We start from the raw sequence: 16162 nt of genomic DNA on the forward strand, positions 1-16162 counted from the left end.
GTCACTTTTCATCATATTCGATCCAGACTCACACCTAATGCTTGGTTCTGCTAGCAGAGTGAAGGCACACACAGAATTTGCATTTTCATGTGTTTCTATCAATTTCAGTGTTATCGGACAGAAACTAGTCACGGCACACACCGTACATGCATTTTCATGTGTTTCTGTCAATTTCAGTGTTATCGGGCCCAAATTAGTCACTTTTCATCAGAATCGATGCAGACTCACACCTAAAGCTTGGTTCTGCTAGCAGAGTGAAGGCACACACAGAATATGCATTTTCATGTGTTTCTGTCAATTTCAGTGTTATTGGGCCCAAACTAGTGACTTTTCATCAAAATCGATGCAAACACGTCCAAAACGCTCTGCTCTAGTAGTAAAGTCGCAGAACACACAATACATGAATTTTCATATGTTTCTATCAATTTCAGTGTTATTCCACTCTGATTAGTCATTTTCATGAGAATCGATGCAGACTCGTCCAAAACACTCTGTTCTAGTTACAGAGTCGCGGAACAAACATTACATGCATTTTCATATGTTTCTATCAATTTCAGTGTTATTCCACTCTAACTAGTCACTTTTCATCAAAATCGATGTAAACGTGTCCAAAACGCTCTGTTCTAGTAGTAAAGTCGCAGAACACACAGTACATGCATTTTCATATGTTTCTGTCAATTTCAGTGTTATTCCACTCTGATTAGTCACTTTTCATGAGAATCGATGCAGACTCGTCCAAAACGCTCTGTTCTAGTAACAGAATCATGGCACACACAGTATATGCATTTTCATATACTTCTATCAATTTCAGTGTTATTGGACAGAAACTGGTCACTTTTCATCAGAATCGATGCAGACTCACCCAAAACGCTCTATTGTAGTAGCAGAGTCACGGCACACACAGTACATGCATTTTCATATGTTTCTATCAATTTCAGTGTTATTCCACTCTAATTAGTCAGTTTTCATCATATTCGATCCAGACTCAAACCGAATGCATGATTCTGCTAGCAGAGTCAAGGCGCACACAGTATATGCATTTTCATATGTTTCTGTCAATTTCAGTGTTATTCCACTCTGATTAGTCACTTTTCATCAGAATCGATGCAGAGTCCTCCGAAACGCTCTGTTCTTGTAAGAGATTCATGGCACACACAGTATATGCATTTTTTATATGCTTCTATCAATTTCAGTGTCATTGGACACAAACTAGTCACTTTTCATCAAAATCGATGTAAACATGTCCAAAATGCTCTGTTCTAGTAGTAAGGTCGCAGAACACACATTACATGCATTTTCATATGTTTCTATCAATTTCAGTGTTATTGGACACAAACTAGTCACTTTTCATCAGAATCGATGTAAACGTGTCCAAAATGCTCTGTTCTAGTAGTAAAGTCGCAGAACACACAGTACATGCATTTTCATATGTTTCTATCAATTTCAGTGTTATTTCCCTCTGATTAGTCACTTTTCATCAGAATCGATGCAGACTCGTCCAAAACGCTCTGTTCTAGTAACAGATTCATGGCACACACAGTATATGCATTTTCATATGTTTCTATCAATTTCAGTGTTATCGGACACAAACTAGTCACTTTTCCTCAGAATCGATGGAAATTCGTCCAAAACGCTCTGTTCTTGTAGCAGAGTCGCGGAACACACAGTACATGCATTTTCATGTGTTTCTGTCAATTTCAGTGTTATTGGACTCAAACTAGTCACTTTACATCATTCTAGATCCAGACTCACACCGAATGCATGATTCTGCTAGCAGAGTCACGGCACACAGTATATGCATTTTCATATGTTTCTATGAATTTCAGTATTCTTCCACTCTAACTAGTCACTTTTCATCATATTCCATCAAGACTCATACCGGATGCATGACTCTGCTAGCAGAGTCAAGGCACACACAGTATATGCATTTTCATATGTTTCTATGAATTTCAGTGTTATTCCACTCTAACTAATCACTTTTTATCAAAATCGATGCAAACGCGTCCAAAACGCTCTGTTCTAGTCGCAGATTCATGGCACACACAGTATATGCATTTTCATATGTTTCTATCAATTTCAGTGTTATTCCCCTCTGATTAGTCACTTTTCATCAGAATCGATGCAGACTCGTCCAAAATGCTATGTTCTAGTAACAGATTCATGGCACACACAGTATATGCATTTTCATATGTTTCTATCAATTTCAGTGTTATCGGACACAAAGTAGTCTCTTTTCCTCAGAATCGATGGAAATTCGTCCAAAACGCTCTGTTCTTGTAGCAGAGTCGCGGTACACACAGTACATGCATTTTCATGTTTCTGTCAATTTCAGTGTTATTGGACCCAAACTAGTCACTTTACATCATTCTAGATCCAGACTCACACCGAATGCATGATTAAGCTAGCAGAGTCACGGCACACAGTATAAGCATTTTCATATGTTTCTATCAATTTCAGTGTTATTCCACTCTAATTAGTCACTTTTCATCATATTCGATCCAGACTCACACTGACTGCATAATTCTGCTAACAGAGTCATGGCACACAAAGTATATGCATTTTCATATATTTCTATCAAGTTCTGTGTTATTGGACATTTAATAGTCAGTTTTCATCGGAATCGATGCAAATTCGTCCAAAACGCTCTGTTTTAGTCGCAGATTCATGGCACACACAGTATATGCATTTTCATATGTTTCTATCAATTTCAGTGTTATTCCCCTCTGATTAGTCACTTTTCATCAGAATCGATGCAGACTCATCCAAAACGCTATGTTCTTCTAGCAGAGTCACGGCACACACAGTATATGCATTTTCATATGTTTCTATCAGTTTTAGTGTTATCGGACACAAACTAGTGACTTTTCATCAGAAATGATGCAGACTCGTCCAAAACGCTCTGTTGTAGTAGCAGAGTCACGGCACACACAGTACATGCATTTTCATATGTTTCTATCAATTTCAGTGTTATTGGACACAAACTAGTCATTTTTCATCATATTAGATCCAGACTCACACCGAATGCATGATTCTGGTAGCAGAGTCACGGCACACACAGTATATGCATTTTCATATGTTTCTATCAATTTCAGTGTTATTGGACACAAACTAGTCACTTTTCATCATATTCGATCCAGACTCACACCTCATGCTTGGTTCTGCTAGCAGAGTCAAGGCACACACAGCATTTGTTTTTCTATATGTTTCTATCAATTTCAATGTTATTCAACACAAAATAGTCACTTTTCATCAGAATCGATGCAGACTCATCCCAAACGCTCAATTCTACTAGCAGAGTCCTGGCATACACAATATTTGCAGGAAAAGCAATTTCACTGCTGTTCCACACAAACTAGTAATTTTTCATTAGATTTGAGCCAGAATAATCCCAAATCAGTAATTTTATGACCATAGTCATCCTACAGAGAATATGTTATTGTGTCATTCCTGTCCGTTTCTCAAAAATCAATGTTTTGCAGAATTAATGCTTTAAAAGCCTCTCCACTGTCATTCATAAAATATGAGTGGATTTTCATAACCTCTGAGTGAAAATCATCCAAAATCACTGATTCTATGAACAGTGTCCTCATAGTGTCATATATGCCTTTCTATATGTAAAAATTGGTGGGGCACCAACTACTTTAATAGATAGGCTACATACCAGGATAAGCATAAGTATTTAAGTGTTTTTTTTAAAAAATGTTATGGGTCCGTGCATGGCTCCACAAAACACTTTTAACAACAAAGTGTCTGCTTCTAGCAGGCCTTGTACACATCTACAGAGGAAGAGAGAGAAATTGTGTGTGTGAGTGAGTGCATGCATGAGTGAGTGAGAGAGATAGAGAGTGTGTGTGTGAGTGAGAGAGAGAGAGAGAGTGTGTGTGAGTCAATAAGACAAGGTCAATAAGAAAAGAATGCTCCCGTAAAAATGAATAAAACTCAGAATTATGATACCCTGTGATGCCCCCTGTCATATTAGAGTATTGGTTTCTTAAGACTTTTTAATACTGAGCAGGCAGAAAATAGGCAGGAACATAGTGCTGTACGTGTGTGCGTCTGCCCGGGAGTATAAATGAAGCTTGAGATGCGCATGGCTGCTGCGTCGCTTCATCTAGAGATTCGAGGTCTCGCCTATTTTCGCCGTGTGACCGTGGTTCTCAGCAGAAACAGACAGGGAACATGATAGAAAGATAGGGCTGCCAGTGGCAGAAGCACCGCAGCAGTCACGCTTCCAGTGTGGACGCTACAAGCGTGAGAGACGCAGCAGTTCAGCGACGCACAGGCACTGCTGAGGATCAGAAATGAGTGGGTTTTTTTTTTTATCAGATCTGAACCAGTATCATCCAAAATCACTACTTTCATGAGCACTTTCAACTTACACAGAATAATAGTTCATAATCTTTCTTTTGGCTGTTGTCCATTTATTCTGCATCAAAGAAGAATGTTTTGCCAGGATAACAGCAGAAGAGGTACTCCCCATGTCATTGAGTAGAAATGAGTGGTTTTTCATCAGATCTGAAACAGAATCATCCAAAATCACTCACTGTGCATCAAAGAAGAGTGTTTTGCCAGGATAACAGCAGAAAAGGTACTTCCCATGTCTTTGAGCAGAAATGAGTGAGAATCATCCAATATCACTACTTTCATGAGCACTTTCACCTTACACAGAATAATAGTGGAATAGTGAATAATAGTTTGAGTGGTTTTTCATCATATGTGAGCCAGATCATCCAAAATCACTCATTTTGCATCAAAGGAGAGTGTTTTGCCAGGATAACAGCAGAAAAGGTACTTCCCATGTCATTGAGCAGAAATTAGTGGTTTTTCATCAGATCTGAACCAGAATCATCCAAAATCACAAATTGTATGAGCAGTTTCATTATACACGGAATGGTATCTGGATCTGTCATTTCTGGCCTTTTCCCACGTGCTGGGCCTCCAAAAGCAGTGTTTTGCAAGGATAACAGCAGAAAAGGCACTTCACATGTCATAGTGGAGAAATGAGTGGTTTTTCATCATATGTGAGCCAGATCATCCAAAATCACTCATTGTGCATCAAAAAAGATTGTTTTGCAAGGATAACAGAAGAAAAGGCACTTCCCATGTCATGGTGCAGAAATGAGTGGTTTTTCGTCATATGTTAACCAGATCACCTAAAATCACTCATTCTGCATCGAAGAAGAGTGTTTTGTGAGGATAACAGCAGAAATGGCACTTCCCATGTCATGGTGGAGAAATGAGTGTTTTTTTTTTTTTATCAGATCTGAACCAGTATCATCCAAAATCACTACTTTCATGAGCACTTTCAACTTACACAGAATAATAGTTCATAATCTCTCTTTTGGCTTTTGTCCATTTATTCTGCATCAAAAAAGAGTGTTTTGCCAGGATAACAGCAGAAAAGGTAATTCCCATGTCATTGTCCAGAATCTACTGGTCTTTTCATCATATATAAACCAGAATCGTACAAAATCACTACTTTCATGAGCACTTTCAACTTACACAGAATAATAGTTCATAATCTCTCTTTTGGCTGTTGTCCATTTATTCTGCATCAAAGAAGAATGTTTTGCAAGGACACCAGCAGAAAAGGTACTTCCCATGTCATGGTGCAGAAATGAGTGGGTTTTTTTTTATCAGATCTGAACCAGAATCATCCAAAATCACTAATTGTATGAGCAGTTTCATCATACACAGAATTGTATCTAGATCTGTCATTTCTGGCTTTTTCCCACGTGCTGGGGCTCCAAAAGCAGTGCTTTAACAGCAGAAAAAGCACTTTCCATGTCATGATGCAGAAATGAATGGTTTTTCATCATCCAAAATCACTCATTTTGCATCAAAGAAGAGTGTTTTGCCAGGATAACAGCAGAAAAGGTACTTCCCATGTCATTGAGCAGAAATTAGTGGTTTTTCATCAGATCTGAACCAGAATCATCCAAAATCACTACTTTCATGAGCACTTTCACCTTACACAGAATAATAGTTCATAATCTCTCTTTTGGCTTTTGTCCATTTATTCTGCATCAAAAAATAGTGTTTTGCCAGGATAACAGCAGAAAAGGTAATTCCCATGTCATTGTCCAGAATCTACTGGTTTTTCATCATATATAAACCAGAATCATACAAAATCACTCATTCTATATCAAAAAAAGAGTGTTTTACAAGGACACCAGCAGAAAAGGTACTTCCCATGTCATGGTGCAGAAATGAGTGTTTTTTTTTATCAGCTCTAAACCAGAATCATCCAAAATCACTAATTGTATGAGCAGTTTCATCATACACAGAATGGTATCTGGATCTGTCATTTCTGGCCTTTTCCCACGTGCTGGGCCTCCAAAAGCAGTGTTTTGCAAGGATAACAGCAGAAAAGGCACTTCCCATGTTATAGTGGAGAAATGAGTGGTTTTTCATCATATGTGAGCCAGATCATCCAAAATCACTCATTCTTCATCAAAAAAGATTGTTTTCCAAGGATAACAGCAGAAAAGGCACTTCCCATGTCATGGTGCAGAGATGAGTGTTTTTTTAGGAGTTGAATTTCTTTTACACACAAACTCATCAAATTTTAATTTAGTTATTGAAATTAAAGTGAATGGGCCCAAAACTTACATAATTTTGATGACACAGGGGTGAGCAAGACAGACATGTCACACCCTGCAGAAAATTGTCATCCTCACACCGTTGAGATTTGATGTTTTTCCATGACAGAGGAAATTGCTATAACTTTATTGTACATGCTCCAGTCTGCACCAAACTTCACATGTTTGTAAAGTCAGACCTGTCAGCCCAGGTCTGGAGACATCTGTGACAGAAGCCCTTGGACTGCACCGTGCCCCGACGTGCGCAAGGGTGCGAAGTCCCGTTCAACACTGCTTGCAGCTTTAATTGGAACCTGAATTTAATTGTTACTCTCTCTTGGGGGTCAGTGGAGGGAAGGAGACACCATTTTCTCGCTTTAGTTTTCCTTTTTATTTCTTTGATTTTCCTTGATTTCCTTTAGAAGACTTATGATTTCAGGTAACATACAATGCCACGAGGTGTGTGTGTGTGTGTGTGTGTGTATATATATATATATATATATATGTCTGTGTGTAAGTTTATTTGTTTGTATACTGTTAACATGTCAAATGCCAGTATAATTAAGAATTATTTTGTGATGATTATTCAGACTTATTTGCCTTACTTTTCCTGCTGTCATGCTACCATGTTAGTCATGTCATGCTTGCTATTTCAGTTGTATCAAGATATTTTGATGTTATATGAGACTTAAAATGTGAATGTCTTTGTTTTACAGTTTTATACCTGATCCTGTCTTGGGTCCTTTATGGGACAGTTTTAGCTTTCTTCATAACTACATATACAAACATGAAGTGAGGGCAGTAGAGGTCTCTTAAGCCTCAAATAGCCTTTAAGTGGCAGGTTTGAAGGAGGGTAATTTGAATGTAATTTTACATAATTTTTTGTGTGTTTTACAGAAATCTGTACATTGATGGGAAAGTCTTGTGGATGGATTGGATAATCCTATGAATTTACAAAAGAATATTGTATAAAAATCAGCTTTTATTTGAAGTTGGCAATTTAAATGTATTTTTGTTCAGATTTATACATTTGTTTAACATACTAAATATGTTTTATAATGATTTTTTTTTAAAAATCAGATGTTTGTTGATGCAAAATTTATTTCAATTTTCCGTTGTTTTTTCTATGAAAAATTTAACTGATAAGCATTACACAGACCCAGGCCTTGAGTTATTTCTACAACTGCCTCACATTTGCTACTATAAATGCACAAGGGATTTTTATGGCCAAATATACAACTTGGGAAGCAAGACCATATTAAAGGCATCACACATTCCTTAAAAAACCTCACGCTTCAGCTGCTGTGGTGCCCTGAAAGTCTCTGGTTTTTCCAGAGAGAGAGCAACTTAAGCTGAGGAACAACAGCGAAAACACTGGAGAAGCCACATCCATGCTCAACTGCAAAACAGTGGATTGGCAAAGTGTGCACAGCTATGTTCCATGTGACTGTTGATGATTTCTGTTTGGTAAGTTCAAGTCAATGAGTAGTTACAGGAGCCTATTTGTAGCAGGGCATAATATTGGTATAAATAAAGTGTAACACACACACACACACACATACACACACACACACACACATATATATATATATATATATATATATATATATATATGTATATATATTACGGTGGCCCTGAAGTGCACATCACAACAACAAATGACAAAACACAACAGCAAATAACATCATATATGAAAGGTAGGTACCTGCGATCGACAAAGCTTGTTGCTGATTGGACACTCTCCTATCGACAAAGATCATCGCTGATTGGATGGACGCACTGTCTGTCTTTTTAACAGGAAGGAGGTGCTGTCCGCCTTCATTTGGGGTCCATGTAGTCTCCGCCCAAAGCTGTGTTCAACTTGATTCATAACAGGATAACCAATCAATGTATTACTTTGTTTTCCTGTTTTTCATGTGAAGGACAAAAAAAAAAAAAAAAAAACAAAAATCCACATGCTGTCAATGGGAGAGTGTCCAGTCAGCAACAAGCTTTGTTGATAGCAAGCTTTGTTTCTGGTACAAGTTAATGTTGTTGTATTTTCTGCTTTTGCGGTTGTGTTGTCTGCTTTTGAAGTTGTGTTTTGTTATTTGCTGTTGTGTTTTGTTATTTGTTGTTGTGTTTTGTGATTTGTTGTCATGCTCTCTCTTTTGTTGTTGTGTTTTGTTGTTTGTTGTTGTGTTTTGTTATTTGTTGTTGTTGTGTTTTTTGATTTGCTGTTGTGTTTTGTCATTTGTTGTGTTTTCCTATTTGTCGTTGTGATGTGCACTTCAGGGCCACTGTAATATATCTTTATTAGTTTTAGTTATTTGCTATGAAAAGTTTACAAGCAATATTATTTTAATATGTCATTCCATTTGGTTTATACACATAACAGGTTGCTAATGACCCGTGGTATGTAGGAATGTTGAATGTATTCAAGGGTTAAAGGGACAAGCTTGAGTGAATTGCCCCTACTGAAGCCTGCCACAAGTCAACCTGCTGATAAAGTATTCCTTCCTCTAACAATAAGGATATTGTTAGAGGAAGGAATACACAAAAGTTTGTCGCTGGTTTTGACAAGTTATCACATTACCAAGCAGTCACTGCATTATGAGTTGGGAGAAAAATTTGGAGAAGAAAAGCCCTCTAGTGGCAGCAGTAATTATGATCGGAACAAAGGAGGAAATCAGGTGACATTATTATAGGGTGACAAAGTCCATGTACAGAAGAGGTTGGCGTGGGTCGATGGGTAAACAAACCATCAGACTTTAATACAGAAGACATGGGTTAACATTGTGTTTAACCTTAACCATGCTGTTATTGCCGTAACCTAACCCTAAATTTAAAACAAAGTACTTATTTTGACCTAAATCATGATCTTCCCTAAACCCATACAAGTTGTTTTTGTGCCTAGACCTAACCAAACATGGTCACATCATAAAAGGTTTTCAGAACAGTCCCCTGCCATGAAAGTTTATAGCACATTACTGTTTAAATAAGAAATTATTCACACTGACACTGATCAATAAATGATCATCTCATATCTCTCATGGTATGATCGCTCACACTGAGGGAACATTCCTATCATACTTATATCATACTGGGCTACTGGTTATGTGAACATTCCTGAACCTTAAACTGATGCATTGTGTTGTAGCTGAGAGATGATCTCTGCTTTTAGCAGATGATGTAGTTCTGCTGCCTTTATTGGAATGTGACTTTAAGCTTCCCAGTGGATGGAGTGAGTTAGGGTTTAACCTCAACAAAGGGATTAGTGCATAATGACAATTATGTGATTGTACCAGACTGTCATGGTAGACAGAGCTTTTGTGCTGAATGAGCCCAGTTTTTTTTGGGTGCTTCCCTGTGGACCTTTTCTTCCAGAGCCACCTGAGAAGTCCATGGAATCCCCCAGAAGGAGCTGGAGAAGGTGGCTGGGGTGAAGGTCATGAGATTGACCTTGGTCTCTCCGACGTCCACTGGATGCAGTCACGCCACACCCTGGCTCAGTCACAGCTGCCAGTAACATGGAAAGAAGCCATGAAGTCATGAAATCATAGCCACTATGAGATTGCATGCCAACAGATTAAAAGCAAGAACAAAGCTGACCTTTTTTTTACCAGGAAATGTAGGCAGGATTTTAAGTAGAACAATGTCACCCCAAATCAAACATTCTGCCAAAAGAACAGAGAACTGTGACAGAGCTCACCATTCTATAGGCGGACAAAGGAAGGGTCCTATTGGATCGTGAGGCATATCAAACAAAGGTACAAATACTTAGTAACAACAACACCCACATTAAAATCTTATTGGATCCTATACAACAATACATAGCTAAAGCAGTAACAACAGTTAGACGTCTGGAAGAAGTTTTACCCAACAGCAGAGGACATGCTGAAGTTTCATGGCTTACCAAAGATAAATCAAACTGAGCTGTTGTAGCTGTCGCAACTTCACATATTAGTCAGCTAAATTCCTTTGTTGGCCTTGGGGGAAAATATATGAACACATGCATTAAGGAAGTATGAGAACATTCATACTTATTATCACCTGCATTTCTTTAACTGTATGCAATAATAAGTATTTTTTCAATTAAATTTTATAGACATCCATCTTAATTTTCTGGTGTCTCACTCTGTGTGAAGCCTTGGTTGTAACATTTATGAACTCTGCTTTTATAGTTAACACAGTATATTTGCAGGACTTCATGTTACTCTCTCCTGTTTCTTGCATCCACCCCATTCCACCCTACATTTCTCAAAATGCTGTTCATGTTATAGTTCACTTGTTGAAGAAATGTCTAATTGTTTAAGGAGCAAGAATATGTGTTTTTTGTGTGTTTGCTCTGGAGCAGTGAAACTTACATAACTGCCTCTCAGACCAGATTGTGGACTCCTGTGTTCCTCACTTCCTCGTCCTCAACATCATTAAGAAAAACCCTACTCCATCAGGTTCCTTTTACCCCTTTAGACCATAAAATGTTCCAGTGTCCATTATTGCCAGTGAGTAATGTGACGGTCCACCCGCTTGTGCTTATATTCTGTTTCTATAATGCAGCAGGCACCCAGAGGGTGGAGAGCTGATCAAGGTAGTTGGAGGCACCTGGACCCGGTACTCTCATCCCATAAGACCCTGCCTTTCTAGCTGCAAGGTTCTCCTCCTCCCAGTGCAATGTTATTTTGTTTTCAGTCATTCAACATCTTTTCCTCACATGACACTTTGCATTCATGCATACACGCACCCTCACTACTGATGACCACATCCCATTATATTCTTAGTCAGTTTTGTGTTTACTGTTGTACTTCTTAGTTAAATAAATGTCTCATTATTTGCCCTCAGCCTGTGTCCCCCTCTCTTTTGTCTTGACTTCATAGTCAGGTCGTGACAGTTAAAAGTAAATAGCAAAAACATTGACTAAGTGCATTATTTTACACCATAATGCATCTCCATCATTGAGCATGGTATCACCCTAACAAGTAGCCTTACTGCACCAATCAGAATTTAGCAACATTTGAAACAAAATCTAAAGCAGATTGGTGTTCTTGACTGTCAAACCATTTTTTAAAAACAAAACTTGAAATTTGATCTCTGGTATATATTGAGTTGGGGAGAAAAAACAAGCTTTCAGGGGCATCTCCATGCTGAGAAAGAGGGAAAATGTTAAAGCGGTGTCATATTTCCATAAGTAAATGCATAATTGGATTTCGATTGTAGTCCAAGGACTACAGTGTACTTTCAGAGAAAAATAAAAAGATATTTTAGAATTTGTTTTATTTGTTATCAAAGTAATGAAAAAAGGTTATGAAAAGTACCAATTATAACACAAAAATCTGAATTTCAGGCAAGAAAAAGACTTCACCTCCACATCATTAAATAACAAAGTATTAAATGACAATGGCAGAGAATGGGAACATAATTGGACAGTAAAATATTGTCAAAACAAGATGTTAACTAATGATAAGAAAGATGACAAGACAATGATTTGAAGTGACCAGTCCGATTAAAAAAAAACAAAGAAAACAACAAACAACAACAAAAATACCACAATTTCAGCTCTTCTTAACTGTGAACCCCCAACCATTACAGCCTTTTTGTTTTTCTCTCTGTCATAACTCTGACTTTATTCTCTTCCAAAAAGAAATAACACTAGTGTAACCCAGAACAAGAAAGCCATGATACAGAAGGAAGGGCACCTTGTATTTGTTGGACAACTGCAAGTAGTTAAATATTCATGCAACTTTAGAAACATCTCTGGTTAGATCTCTAGGCTAACAATACATTTTTATTTTATATGAAATATCAATATGATTCTCCACATTCTGACTAAAGTTTTTCTCCATGTAAATTAACAGTTAATAGATTTTGTCATGAAATATGCTGATAAACCATATGTCCAGTCTGTACAATAGAGATACTAAAAAATTACAACTGTCATGGTATATGTACAATATCCTACCTACAAATTACAACAGCTAGCATGTAATAAAATATGTAAACAAATTTCTTGTTTTTGACACAGTCGACTGTGACAGCAGATAGAACTCACACTTTCACCATTTGATTTATTTCTGTATACACATTTGTTAACAATGTTGTAGTACTGCATTTGTCTCTCTCCTGACACCTCCATAGAAAAACGGAATGATAGGCAATGAACCAACATACAGTTTTGCAAAAAGATAAGACCACCACTTGCTGTGCATCATTAATAGACTTTTTCTTTAAGAGAATCATTTTTTTCCATGATTAATATCTTTGAGGGCTTCAAAAAGAGGGGAGGGGCTAAGTTCTGATCAGATGATGAACTGTCTTGGCATTAGATAGAACATGGTCCAAGTGTAACACTGTATACTGGACTTTTACTGTACTGTACTTTACTGTAAAATTAGGATGGCATGCATTTTACAATCAGTTGCTTTTTACCAAGACAACCACCACATGTTTCCACAAAGTGAGTCACTGTCTGTCAGACAATGAGAATAACTGTGGTACATCAGATCCCAGAGTGAACAGATTCAATTAGATCTGCCCATGGCAATTTGCTCACTTGCTTTCATTTTATACACAGAAAATTTCTTGCTGTTCTTTTTGTTTTTTTTTTCATTTGCTGAAAGCAAAAATAAGTAAGATACCACACTTTTATGTATAAACCATACAAATTTTGTCGTATTCTGATACAAGAGTCCTTTTTTACTTTGACAACGATCGCGTGTCTGACACCCTCTTGTTAAGCACTACATGTCGCTTACATGCTGAAAATGGTCAAGATTATGAGCCTTTTGTGATTTTACAAAAAAGTTTTTTGTTTAATGCCAAGGATCACATTGCTCTAAAAGTCACTTAGGAGAATGATGTAGCTGTGAAATATTTCTATACTGATAACGTCTCTGACCAGATAGAAGAGGAAGGTCTCTAAAGTTGCTATTTAGCCTTCTCGTTATGCTTACAATAGTAAGTGTGCTTTATATTACAGTACATGTCATCAGTTCAACTACTCAGCACATCCATGTTATACCATCATTTGTCATAGCTCCTTGCGGAAAGTAAATGTTCTCTTAGTGCTTTCTTTCTTTACTGTCTCATGTTGACATAAGTCTCACAGTCACACATAATATTCCTTATCCTTATTTTTCTGTTTTTTGTTGCTGCCTTTCAAGCTCTGCTGTTTGTCCTTCATGACAGCGCCATTGCTCTGCACAGCTGAGTTGGTGATGTAGTTCCTGCTCTCGTCCACCTGGTAGGACCCTTCATCCCTGTTCCTGTACTTATACATGGCATAAAGAAGGATGAGGATGCACAGGGCAGCGGCTGCCACTATTCCGATGACCATCCCGGTGGTGCTGCTAGATTCACGAACCACTTCTGAGGGCCCTGGAACACGCCTGACGCCCGGTTCTGTGGGGAGTGCTGTGGGTATATTACGGAACATGGGGGAGGTTATTAATGGGCCCCTCAGCTTGGTGCTGTCTACCTCAAAGGATGTGGGCAATGGAAGCAACACTAGGTCGGGCTGGGGTTTTAGCTCGCGGTTATTCATTTTGCCAGCCAGCTGTTTGGCGGGAGCATTGTGGAGGGTGGCAGTGAAGGCAGAGGTGGCGGTGGTGCGGCTCTGGTCGGCGGTAAGTGGTATGGCGGTAGTGGTAGTCCTACCGCGTCTGGAGACTGAATGTTTGTTTTGTCTAAAAGTCTTGGGCGCGTGAGCTTTGTAGCCACCTTCAAAGCCCGACGTGGACAAGGTCTTATCTGTTATCAAGGAGAAGGTCGTGTAAAAATCTTCATCATCGGTAGGGGGCAGGTTAGACTTGAACGCTTCCCCAGAGCCATACCCCGATATCACCAAGCCATCATCATCACAATCATCGCTGCCTCGGTCCGACAAGCAAGGTACCCCCGCCTCAGTGGCCTTGGACAGGGACTCTTTGGTGGTCTCAATAATGGTGAGGAGTGGGTGGTGTGTTGAGGGAGTGTGAATGAAGGGTGCACGAGGAGCTACAGGGGGGTGCGCTAATGGATCCTCAAGTACTGAGATGACTAATTCAGCTCCTGGGGTTGGAGAAAGACAGGTAGTAATGTTAGAGGGCAGCATGGGGGTTTTATGAAATATAATTAATTATATATATATATATATATATGGACAGAAAAACGAAACAGGCAATGACTTAATCCAAATCCATGAAAATAAACTTTACATATCAATTTAAGATATCAAGATTTAAGCAATTTGAAAAAATAGGTATGTCACAGATTTGATTTCTGATATAATCTGATATAATTGTCAAAAGGCTTAAGAGGTGTGTAAGGATGAGCCAGAGAGATAAAAGGTTTTTTTTTTTTGATATACATATATTTTTTTTTATATCAAAGTGGTCACTTTAGTTAGGTATATTTAATTCTCTCTCAATATCATTTAAGAAACTTTTAAAGGAGAGTAAAATCTTCAAATGTAAACTAATAAACTTTATGTGCTAAATACAAATTATCCCATTATTGAGTAGGAAGGAAAACTTTGAATAAACTCCTAATATGTAACAAACTTCTTTCTATTTCACAGCACATTCAGTAACATTAATTTAGATAAAATTAAACTTATTATCCAAAATACAGATTGCTATGATAATAGAAATGATTGATATGTGTGTTACTTCTTACTGGCTCTCTGATCATCTTAAACCTCTTGCTTTTTTATGATAACACCAAAAAATGTGGTTATAGTTTTACAAACATTTCTCAGATGCAGAGCTGTTCTGGAGGTAAAAGTGATCTCAATCTTAAAGTTAACGTCAGTGAGAGGAGACAAACATCCAGTTTGTTTTGGCACAAGTTGGCTACCACCTTGAATAGTGAAGATGGAACTATTTTTAAAAACTAAGTAAGAGGAAAAATGAGAAAACCCTCTATAAAATAATTATTAGGATAAGGATGCAAATTACTGTTTTCTTTAAACCCAAAAGAAAATCTTGGTGAATCAGGGCTGACATGAAATCGGATGTGAATGCCAGGTAATTTGTCATTAGAGTGATTAAACATCCAAATAATTCTATGTAAAAACAGCAGTTCTAATTATCATGTGCAAATCATCTCTGGAAAAAGGTATAGTCTGGAGTCCTCTTTTTTTTCACCGTACTGTTTCTTGGCAATTAGAAAAAAATGCCTGTTCAGTTTTTACTCAACAAGGGACAATTATTCTGCCGTATGATCAGCTCCGTAACCGAGAAAAAAGCTGTTTAACTATAACTTTGATTTTAAGTTGAAACAATGTTAATGGCAGAGCAAAGTCACCTGAATGCTCACCCTTTGTGAAATATTGGCCTGTGTGAAAGATGTCATGAAGGACATTCTTTATCCCAATGTGTGTTTAACAGCTTCATTTTGTTAGCCCTTCTAGAGTCAAATTTCTAAGCCCTTGCTCACCAGAACAGGTTTCCTAACTAATCCACTTACATACATGCTCCTACTACACAGTTTAAAACAATTTTTCTTTTTAACCACAGTCAAAAAGGTAAAAAAAAAAAGAAAGAAAAAAAGAAAAAAAAAAGATAACATAAGAACAGTTCTTTCAAACTGCAAATAATCGAATCTCTATGATGTATTTGCCACCA

At 37.7% G+C, this 16162-nt stretch overlaps 1 protein-coding gene across 1 annotated transcript in view; it reads right to left on the reverse strand.

Moving 5' to 3' along the window:
- Nucleotides 1-11871: 11871 nt before the first annotated feature.
- Nucleotides 11872-16162, reverse strand: part of nrxn3a (neurexin 3a) — a 283641-nt gene continuing 279350 nt past the window's right edge. Inside the window, exon 24 of the mRNA XM_044375060.1 lies at nucleotides 11872-13970. Coding sequence (XP_044230995.1) covers nucleotides 13666-13970 — 305 coding nt within the window. The 3' untranslated portion in view covers nucleotides 11872-13665. The remainder of the gene's footprint in view (nucleotides 13971-16162) is intronic.

Source organism: Thunnus albacares, chromosome 15 (genome assembly GCF_914725855.1).
Source record: "Thunnus albacares chromosome 15, fThuAlb1.1, whole genome shotgun sequence".
Taxonomy (NCBI): Eukaryota; Metazoa; Chordata; class Actinopteri; order Scombriformes; family Scombridae; genus Thunnus; species Thunnus albacares.